The 11,165-nt window shown below is 46.5% G+C and overlaps 1 protein-coding gene and 1 long non-coding RNA gene across 2 annotated transcripts in view; one reads left to right on the forward strand and one right to left on the reverse strand.

The window, feature by feature from the left end:
• Nucleotides 1–1,723, reverse strand: part of LOC111525464 — a 9,088-nt gene extending 7,365 nt beyond the window's left edge. The window contains exon 1 of the long non-coding RNA XR_002726117.2: nt 1,316–1,723. This is a non-coding gene — a long non-coding RNA (uncharacterized LOC111525464). The remainder of the gene's footprint in view (nt 1–1,315) is intronic.
• On the forward strand, nt 1,481–5,532 carry DNAJC28 (DnaJ heat shock protein family (Hsp40) member C28). The gene is made up of 2 exons (XM_023190829.3): nt 1,481–1,796; nt 4,133–5,532. Exon 2 carries the CDS (start codon nt 4,164–4,166, stop codon nt 5,334–5,336), a length of 1,173 nt encoding a protein of 390 aa, XP_023046597.1. The 5' UTR covers nt 1,481–1,796; nt 4,133–4,163; the 3' UTR covers nt 5,337–5,532.
• Nucleotides 5,533–11,165: the final 5,633 nt, after the last annotated feature.

Genomic DNA, 11,165 nt, shown 5'->3' on the forward strand with positions numbered 1-11,165 from the left:
GAGTCTCACTCTGTCACCCAGGCTGGAGTGCAGTGGCCGGATCTCAGTTCACTGCAAGCTCCGCCTCCCGGGTTTACGCCATTCTCCTGCCTCAGCCTCCCGAGTAGCTGGGACTACAGGCGCCGGCCACCTCGCCCGGCTAGTTTTTTGTATTTTTTAGTAGAGACGGGGTTTCACCGGGTTAGCCAGGATGATCTCGATCTCCTGACCTTGTGATCCGCCCGTCTCGGCCTCCCAAAGTGCTGGGATTACAGGCTTGAGCCACCGCGCCCGGAGACAGGGTTTCACCGTATTAGCCAGGATGGTCTCGATCTCCTGACCTTGTGATCCGCCTGTCTCGGCCTCCCAAAGTGCTGGGATTACAGGCGTGAGCCACCGCGCGCAGTCAGAAATCCTATTTTCTTTCACATGAGGTATTTTGTTGATTGTTTTCTTAAAACTAAAGCCCTCTGAATCAGAGTTTATACTGTATCTTTTTCTGTGCTCCTACATAGATGGCAATAAATGATTATAATGTTTATGATGCAGAAGCTGAGAAGGCTAATACCTATTCCTGGCTCCTTTTAGGAGACACAGTCATAACAAAAAATATTGCTTAATGTGCGAGGCACAGTGCCAAGTGGTTTACATACATTGTGTAATTTCTCCCCCTAAAAAAGTCAATGAACTTGATACCTTTATTATTTCATTATATGTAAAATAGGGAAAATAACAGCATTTATCTCGGAGGGCTGTTGTAAAGATTAAATGAATGCCTGTAATCCCAGCACTTAGAAAGGCCGAGGCAGGCGGATCACCTTAGCTCAGGAGTTTGAGACCAGCCTGGCCAAATGGTGAAACCTGGTCTCCGCTAAAAATACAAAAAAATTAGCCGGGCATGGTTGTGAACGCCTGTAATCCCAGCTGCTTGGGAGGCTGAGGCAGGAGAATGGCGGGAACCCGGAAGGCGGAGCTTGCAGTGAGCTGAGATCTGGCCCCTGCACTCCAGCCTGGGCGACAGAGTGAGACTCCGTCTCAAAAAAAAAAAAAACTCCCAAGCGTCTGCCTTTTCTTTTTATCCTTTTTCTTTGTCCTTTTTAAAAAACTTGCTTCCTGTACAGAGAGGGGAAATGTTCGGTCCCCACGTTAGTGGTTGAACTCGAAGCCAGAAGATCCCTATTTTGATTTTGTCCTCTGGCCTGTCGCCAGCCCCTCAACAGTACTTGAATTAATAAAAGGGCAGGTTTTAAGCCTCATGTATCGTGACTCCGAAGAAACCTGTTCAGGTCCCGTTCCGGGGAAACAGTCTCGCCTTCCCCTGCCCCCAAAAAGTTACCTTCGTCCTCTGAGCCGCAGCTACCCACGCAGCCAACTCGGTCTTTGCATCATTTTCGACGCTCCCTAAGTCCCTCCGGAGAGGCGCAGGCGCACATCGCCCCTTCTAGCGAACTACATCTCCCACAATCCCAATCGGCCGACCACCTCCGCTCGAGGCGGGGACGGGGGCGGAGCTGGTCGTCCCTGGCCGGGACGAAGCCTCCTGAGGTGCCCTGCTTGGGTTCTCCGGGGTAAAGTTCGTTTGATGAAAGATTGTCCGTTTCCCTGGTAAGGTCACCTGTCCCAATCAGGTACGATTCTGTCTTCCGGACCCGCTGAGACCCTCAGTGTAAAGTGGCAGATGGTCTAGCCCGGCGGAGGCACCAGCTGAAGACCGCGCGCTGCACCGACCCCGAGAGTGACGGGCGGGCCGCGCACGCATGCGCAGAGACGCGGCATGGGCGCGGGAGCCGCGGAACTCCTACCCAAGGCTTTAGCAGGTGAGGAGGGGGCGGGGCAGGACCGACCTACCTTGCCATGATAACCACCTTCGCAGCGGGCTCCCAGACCGTTGGCCCCGATTGTCTAGAAAATAGGGGGTCTCAGGAGCTCCGTTTTAGCGTTTATATATCCCAATTCCAATTAAGCCACTTCCAGTGTTTTTTGGCCATTGTCAGTGTACAAGTCTTCCACCTCTTCGAGACCATGTTATTGCAATAGCAGCAAACGTGTTGGGAGGCCTCACAGTTCACCGTGGTTTTTCTGGCCTCTGGCAGATGGCTCCTTCCTAGCGAGCTGTGGAGCTTAAAATCTTTTGGACACTTGATTCTATTCAATCCAGTGTCAGACCAGGTACCTACCCTGTCCATAAGTCGTCTTATGAGAAGACTCCTTGAGATGATGCAGACTCTCGGTGCAGTTTGTAATCGGCTGGAGGTATAGACAGTTAAGCAAGCCTCCTTTTTTTTACAGTGCCCACACCTAACCATTTTGCTTACACCTTGTTATGGGACTTGGTTAAATTGCTTAACCTTCCGGACCTACGTTTTGTCATTAAATGAAAAGATTGGATTAGATGATCTCTAAGAATTTTCCACTTGTAAAATATATGGTTAGTGAGGGGTAGAATCCAGATTATATCTACCTGTCTATCTATATTTTTTTTTCTTTTTTTTTTTTTTTTGAGACAAGAGTCTCGCTCTGTTGCCCAGGCTGGAGTGTAGTGGCGCGATCTCGGCTCACTGCAACCTTCACCTCCCGGGTTCAAGCGATTCTCTTGCCTCAGCCTCCCAAGTAGCTGGGACTGCAAGCGCCCAGTTAATTTTTGTATTTTTAGTAGAAACAGGGTTTTGCCATGTTGACCAGGCTGATCTCGAACGCCTGATCTCAGGTGATCCGCCCGCCTCGGCCTCCCAAAGTACTGGGATTACAGACATGTGCCACCGTGCCTGGCCCCACAATATATTAACACTAAACTTCATCAACTTCCATTTTTCTGCCCACATCATTGAAATATAGCTATAACAATGCAGCTGGTGCCTGGCGCGGTGGCTCACCCCTGTAATCCCAGCACTTTGGGCGGCCGAGGCGGGAGGATCACAAGGTCAGGAGTTCGAGACCAGCCTGACCAACATGGTGAAACCCCATCTCTACTAAAAATACAAAAATTAGCCGGGCATGGTGGCATGCGCCTGTAATCCCAGCTACTCAGGAGGCTGAGGCAGGAGAATCGCTTGAACCTGGGAGGCGGAGTTTGCAGTGAGCCGTCACACTACTGCACTCTAGCCTGGGCGTCAGAGCAAGAGTCCGTCTCAAAAAAAAAAATAGAATGCAGCCAGGCTGGGTGCAGTGACTCACGCTTGTAATCCCAGCGTTTTGGGAGCCTGAGGCAGGCAGATCACCTTATGTCAGGAATTCGAGGCCAGCCTGGCCAACATGGTGAAACCCCATCTCTACTAAATATACAAAAATTAGCCAGGGGTGGTGTTGCACACCTGTAATCCCAGCTACTCAGGAGCTGAGGCGGAAGAATCGCTTGAGCCTGGGAGGCGGAGGTTGCAGTGAGCTGAGATCATGCCATTGCACTCCAGCCTGGGCAACAGAGTGAGACTCCGTCTCAAGAAAAGAAAAAAAAGAATGTGGCCAGGCACAGTGGCTCACCTCCATAATCCCAGCACTTTGGAAGGCAGAGGCTGGCAGATCATTTGAGCTCAGGAGTTGGAAACCAGGATGGGCAACATGACGAAACCCCATCCCTACAAAAATACAGAAATTAGCCAGGTGTGGTGGTGCACGCCTGTAGTCCCAGCAACATGAGAGGCAGAGGTGGGAGGATCGCTTCAGCCCAGGAGGTTGATGCTGCAGTGAACCACGATTGTGCCACTGCACTCCAGCATGGGCAACAGAGCAAGACCCTGTCTCAAAAAAAAAAAAAAAAAAAAAACTGGGTGCAGAGGCTCATGCCAGTAATCCCTGGGAGGCCAAGGCAGGTGGATTACCATGTCAGGATATCCAGAGCAGCCTGGCCAACATGGTGAAAACCCTTCTCTACTAAAAATACAAAAAAATTAGCTGGGCGTGGCTCTGGAGGCGGAGGTTGCGCTTGAACCCTGGAGGCGGAGGCACTACTGCACTCCAGCCTGGGCAACAGAGACTCTGTCTCAAAAGGAAAAAAAAAGGTGGGGGTGGGGGGGGAAGGACAATGTTGACAGCAGCATTCAAAAGAACTGCCCCTTGTACTTGTAAATTCATGCCGTATCTTATACCTTATTGCTGAAAATAAGAAATTAACTGATAATACAACTTTGTTCCACCTATATTTGTTGTCGTTTTATAGATCATTGCTAGGAAGAACTCTGGGTACAATAATGAATACAACGTACGTGATGATGGCTCAGATCTTAAGATCTCACCTGATAAAGGCTACAGTGATTCCTAATCGAGTGAAAATGCTTCCATATATTGGTATCATTAGAAATAGAATGATGTCAACCCATAAATCCAAAAAGAAGATCAGAGAATATTATAGGCTGCTGAATGTGGAAGAAGGATGCTCTGCAGATGAAGTCAGGGAATCTTTTCATAAGCTTGCCAAGCAATATCATCCTGACGGTGGCTCTAATACGGCTGATTCTGCAACATTTATAAGGATTGAAAAAGCTTATAGAAAGGTGCTCTCCCATGTGATAGAACAAGCAAATGCCAGTCAGAATAAAGGTGAAGAAGAAGAAACAGAAGATGTAGAAAAATTCAAATATAAAACACCCCAACACCGGCATTATTTAAGTTTTGAAGGTATTGGTTTTGGGACTCCAACTCAACGAGAGAAGCAATACAGGCAATTTAGGGCAGACCGTGCTACTGAACAAGTGATGGAATATCAAAAGCAGAAACTACAAAGCCAGTATTTTCCTGATAGTGTAACTGTTAAAAATATAAGACAGAGCAAACAGCAAAAGATAACTCAAGCTATAGAGCGTTTAGTGGAGGACCTCATTCAAGAATCCATGGCAAAAGGAGATTTTGACAATCTCAGTGGGAAAGGAAAACCTCTGAAAAAGTTTTCTGACTGTTCTTACATTGATCCCATGACTCACAACCTGAACCGAATACTGATCGATAATGGATACCAACCAGAATGGATCCTTATGCAAAAGGAAATCAGTGATACTATTGAGCAACTCCGAGAGGCAATTTTAGTGTCTAGGAAAAAACTTGGGAATCCAATGACACCAACTGAACAGAAACAGTGGAAACATGTTTGTGAGCAGTTTCAAGAAAACATCAGAAAATTAAACAAGCGAATTAATGATTTTAATTTAATTGTTCCCATCCTGACCAGGCAAAAAGTCCATTTTGATGCTCAGAAAGAAATTGTCAGAGCCCAGAAAATATATGAGACCCTTATAAAAACAAAAGAAGTCACAGATGGAAACCCAAATAACCTTGATCAAGGAGAAGGAGAGAAAACACCTGAAATCAAGAAAGGTTTTTTAAACTGGATGAATCTGTGGAAATTTATTAAAATACGATCATTTTGATGTTTACCAGCATAAATCATTCTTAGTTCCACTGACACTTAACAGGGAAAATGAGATTTATTGCTATATTAATTTAAGAACTGTGCCATTGTACTTTTCACAAAACTAATCACATACCCAATGATGTGTGAGTGAGACACCTATCAGGTTTGTCCTGAGGATATAGCAAGAAAATAAAAGAACCTTCTAAAGAAAATAATTTAGTTCATTCCAGTGTTGAAGTGTCAGTCATCTAGTGAAATGAGCTAGGATCAGGTTTCTGACTTAGGAATCATACACGAATTCCAAAAGTTTTAGTGCAGTTTTGAGCTGTAATAACTAACTTAAAAGCAGTCAGTGTTGCCATTTTCAAACATAGGAACTTAACAACAGGGAAACCGAAAAATATGTTATCAAAAGTCACAACACTTAAGTGTAATGAAATTTAACCAATTAAACCTCCAGATGATTTTTTTTAAACACGTTTGCTGGATTTATACCCCTGAGCTTATTAAGGCTCAAAACTGGCGGGCGCGGTGGCTCAAGCCTGTAATCCCAGCACTTTGGGAGGCCGAGAAGGGCGGATCACAAGGTCAGGAGATCGAGACCATCCTGGCTAACACGGTGAAACCCCATCTCTACTAGAAATATAAAAAAAGAAAAAACTAGCCGGCGAGGTGGCGGGCGCCTGTAGTCTCAGCTACTCTGGAGGCTGAGGCAGGAGAATGGCATAAACCCGGGAGGCGGAGCTTGCAGTGAGCTGATATCTGGCCACTGCACTCCAGTCTTGGTGACAGAGAGAGACTCCGTCTCAAAAAAAAAAACAAAAAAAGGCTCAAAACTGTTCCAAGATTTTTGTGACACTCTCCATATGGGTGGAAATACTAAGATCAGGAAATTAGCCTACTGGAATTACTGCACTTTTCTTTTTATGAGGGCCTTCTCTGTGGGTACTGAATGAAAAGCACACCAACCATGCAGATGCTACTTTTTCCTGTCTAAGTTGATGGTTTATTGGCAGCAGAAATCAGTGAAGCTAGTTGACTTAGCAATTCTAGAAATAAACTCCAGTGTCCACTTTTTTTTTTTTTTTTTGAGATGGAGTTTCACTCTTGTTGCCCAGGCTGGATTGCAATGGTGCAATCTTGGCTGACTGCAACCTCTGCCTCCTGGGTTCAAGTGATTCTCCTACCTCAGCCTCCTAAGTAGCTGGGATTAGAGGTGCCTGCCACCACGCCCAGCTAATTTTTATATATATTTTTTAGTAGAGATGGGGGGGGTTCACCATTTTGGCCAGGCTGGTCTCGAACTCCTGACCTCAGGTGATCCACCCGCCTTAGCCTCCCAAAGTACCAGGATTACAGGCACGATCCACTGTGCCAGTACAGTGTCCACTTTTTTTTTTTGGAAATGGAGCTTCACTCTCATTGCCCGGGCTGGAGTGTAATAGCACAATCTCAGCTCACTGCAACCTCCGCCTCCTGGGTTCAAGCGATTCTTCTGCCTCAAACTCCCCAGCAGCTGGGATTATAAGCATGCGCCACCATGCCTGGCTAATTTTGTATTTTTAGTAGTGACGGGGTTTCTCCACAGTGTTCACTTTTTAAAAAGTGTGAGTGTATTTCTCACCTTTCAGGAGGTGATAAAAATCCGTGGGCTCAGTAGCAATGTAAAATTTCACTTCTAGCTTCATCTTTTATCAGAGATTGAAATGTTAGATTTCCATAAATCTACCCTAAACCTCCCTATGTCTTGAATCAGACTTCCCAGTGGCTTTGTAGCCATATGACGATTCTAACTTAATTGCCTCGCGGACCCAATTTCCTGTCTTAGCGACCCTTTGATAAACAAAGACAAGATGTCTGAATTTCCTGCATCTGCGTCTTTGGCAAATTATGAGGTTGATACTAATGAGACAGTTGTGTCTCATCTGCTTTCAGAAAATCTGACTTTTTAGGTTTGGATAATTGCTTTTGTCACACAGAATTGGCAACTAGAAGAATATGAAGTGTGGTCAAAGAGGCCGGTGTGTTTCCTTCTTTAATCCAGAGTCTTGTGTTACAGAAGTGGTTCAGAAGTGAGGTACTCACCACCTGCATTTGGAAGCACGTGTTATTTTGTACAATGTGTGATAGTTAAAACAACAAACAAAACTACGCCTTCAAAGGGCAGGGCGCGGTGGCTCACGCCTGTAATTCCAGCACTTTGGGAGGCCCAGGCGGGCATATGATGAGGTCAGGAGATTGAGACCATCCTGGCTAACACGGTGAAACCCTGTCTCTACTAAAAAATACAAAAAATTAGCCGGGCGTGGTGGCGGGTGCTTGTAGTCCCAGCTACCTTGGAGGCTGAGGCAGGAGAATGGCGTGAACCCAGGAGGCAGTGCTTGCAGTGAGCTGAGATCGAGCCACTGCACTCCAGCCTGGGCCAAAGAGCCAGACTCTCTCAAAAAAAACGAAACTACACCTTCAAAAAGAAATTTTGGGCCTTTAGCTTAGATGCTGCAGCATTAATTGGCATAATATGTGATTATTTTATTGAATGAGTTGTCATTTGAATTCTACAGTGATAGCATCACTGTATATAAAATTGTGAACAGTATGGAATGTTGCTTAATAAGAGCTATAGTTCCAAAAACATTTTGGAAGGCAGTAATTTTGTGACTTTTGTTAAAAGTGGGAATTAGAGGCCAGGCGCGGTAGCTCATGCCTGTAATCCCAGCAGTTTGGGAGGCCGAGGCGGGCAGATCATGAGGTCAGGAGCTCAAGACTATCCTGGCTAACACAGTGAAACCCATCTCTGCTAAAAATACAAAAAAAAAAAAATTAGCCAGGCGTGGCGGCGTGCACCTGTAGTCCCAGGTGCTGGGGAGGCTAGCAGAATGGTGTGAACCCAAGAGGTGGAGCTGGCAGTGAGCCAAGATTACGCCACTGCACTCCAGCCTGGGTGACAGAGCAAGACTCCATCTCAAAAAAAAAGTAGAAATTAGATGTAAGAGGCTTAACTGCATTACAGCAACGTAGATGAACAAAACCATTTTCCATACTGGTCAATGAGAAGGTAAGGTTACCAGAAAATGTCAGTAAATTTTTAATTTCAGCACAGTGCACTTTGTTTGTAAATGTTGTCTATGTTAATAAAGTTATTTATAATGATTATTCAATGGTCCTTTGTTATAATGGTAATAATATTTTGGGCTAGGCACCTAATTTTTTTGTGTGACAGAGTTTTTCTCTTGTTGCCCAGGCTGGAGTGCAATGGTGCAGTCTTGGCTCACCACAACCTCTGCCTCCTGGGTTCAAGAGATTCCCCTGCCCCAGCCTCCCAAGTAGCTGGGATTACAGGCATGTGCCACCACGCCTGGCTAATTTTGTATTTTTAGTAGAGATGGGGTTTCTCCATGTTGGTCAGGCTGGTCTCGAGCTCCTGACCTCAGGTGATCCACCCGCCTCAGCCTCCCAAAGTGCTGGGATTATAGGCGTGAGACACCGCACCCAGCCCTAAATGCTAAATGCATTTTTTAAAAAAATCTTTTTGATTGACCAGGCACGGTGGTTCATGCCTGTAATCCCAACATTTTGAGACACCAAGGCAGGAGGATTGCTTGAGCCCAGGAGTTTGAGACCAGCCCGGGAAACATGGTGAAACTCTGTCTCTACCAAAAAAAAAAAAAAAAAAAAAAAAAAAAAAGCCAGGTGTGGTAGCACATTCCTGTAGTCCCAGCTACTTGGGAGCCTGAGGTGGGAGGATCACTTGAGCCCAGGAGGGCAAGGCTGCAGTGAGCCCTGATCACACCACTGCACTCCAGCATGGTCAACAGTAAGATCCTGTCTCAAAAAAAAAACGAAAAACAAATCTTCCAGGCTGGAGTACAGTGGTGTGATATTGGCTCACTGCAACCTCCTGTGTCCCCTGGGTTCAAGCGATTCTCCTGCCTCAGCTTCCTGAGTAGCCGGGACTATACAGCTGCCTGCCACCACACCCAGCCAGTTTTTTATTTTTAGTAGAGACGGTTTCACCATGTTGGCCAGGGTGGTCTCGAACTCCTGACGTCGTGATCCGCCCTCGTCGTCCTCCCAAAGTGTTGGGATTACAGGCTTGAGCCACCACGCTGGGCCATGTGTGGTATATTTTAAAGGCTGATTTACAATTCTACTAAAGACTTGACAGTGAAATATTGACATCGGCAACTTAATTCCAATATCTTTTTTTTTTTTTTTTTTTGAGACAGAGTCTCACTCTGTTGTCCAGGCTGCCTAATAAACCAGTCTGCCCTTTGGGATGCCTCCCCCACCCCCCCCAAATAAGTGATGAGATTTGGAAACTGTTTGGATGAACGGAGGCAGGATGGTGCACTTCCAGGTTCTTCTTCACCACCAACTCTTCCCGTGTGTGCGAGAATGCAGCTGACGCCCGGGAAGGTGCAGATTAATCAGGCATGCACCAGGTGATGTCAATCCGAGGAGACCAAGATTTACCTGGTGGCACCTGTGGAGCGGCCCCCCTCCCCCGACATGCCCGTGCCCCGCCTATTGCCCTTCCACTCCTAGAAAAGTCGCTCCCAGCAGATGTGCCGGGGGCGGGCTTTCTCAGCCCCCACTCTTGTCGGGACTGTATTAGAAACCCCCCCCCCTTCCCCCAGCTCCGGTCCCTGAAGCTAGATGACCGAAGAATAAATTCGCAGTTTTGCTTTTAGCCTTGCCTACTCGCTGGTTCTTTTGTGCCCACTCTGGTGGTCTTAGAAAAACAAATCAGAAACTTCTAATTGTCCCCTAATATCTAGTTTTCCTTCCTTAGTACTGAAACCCCATTTTCCAGGCTTCTTTGCAATTTGGTGAAGTCAAGTGACTATTTTAGTAGCAGAATGAAAACAAAAATGGTACATGCAACCCCCACCCCTTTCAAAAGTTTCTTAAAGAGAGGAGAGTGTACCCTTCTATATCCTCTCTTCTGGTGGAATGCCAGCATTGTGACATATTTCAAAAGTAACTTATTCAGCACATATTTATTGAACACCTAGATCCTAGTCCATGTATTAGAGCTATAGGACAACATTATCCAGGATGGCATTTTTGATGATAATTCCATGACACAAAACCTTTAACTTCATTATACCTCAAGTAAAATGCTTTTTAGATTTCCATTGATAATTACTTGGCTGGGCACAGTGGCTCACGCTTGTAACCCCAGCATTTTGGGAGGCAGAGGCGGGTGGATCACCTGAGGTCAGGAGTTCGAGATCAGCCTGGTGAAATCCCGTCTCTACTAAAAATACAAAAATTAGCCAAGCATGGTGGTGTGCACCTGTAATCCCAGTTACTGGGAAGGCTGAAGTGGGAGGATCGATTGAACGTGGGAGGTAAGAGGGTGCAGTGAGCCAAGATCACACCACTACACTCCAGCGTGGACAACAGAGCAAGACCCTGTCTCAAAACAAACAAAGCACCCAAAAAACAAAGGTCAACTTTTCCCCAAACAACTAAATGGTTATACACATTTCTGTATGAAATTTAGACGGGGCTTCCAAAGGCTATTAAAGTTGTGTTGAAAATCCAAGAGGCAAGACTGGGCGCGGTGGCTCAAGCCTGTAATCCCAGCACTTTGGGAGGCCGAGGCGGGCGGATCACGAGGTCAGGAGATCCAGACCATCCTGGCTAACGCGGTGAAACCCTGTCTCTACTAAAAAATACAAAAAACGAGCCGGGCGAGGTGGCGGGCGCCTGTAGTCCCAGCTACTCGGGAGGCTGAGGCAGGAGAATGGCTAAACCCGGGAGGCGGAGCTTGCAGTGAGCTGAGATCCGGCCCCTGCACTCCAGCCTGAGCGACAGAGCCAGACTCCGTCTCAAAAAA

Source organism: Piliocolobus tephrosceles, chromosome 19 (assembly GCF_002776525.5).
Source record: "Piliocolobus tephrosceles isolate RC106 chromosome 19, ASM277652v3, whole genome shotgun sequence".
Classification (NCBI taxonomy): domain Eukaryota; kingdom Metazoa; phylum Chordata; class Mammalia; order Primates; family Cercopithecidae; genus Piliocolobus; species Piliocolobus tephrosceles.

Coding starts and splice junctions, on each gene's coding strand:
- DNAJC28 (XM_023190829.3), top strand. CDS start 4,164: ATGAATACAACGTACGTGATGATGGCTCAGATCTTAAGATCTCACCTG.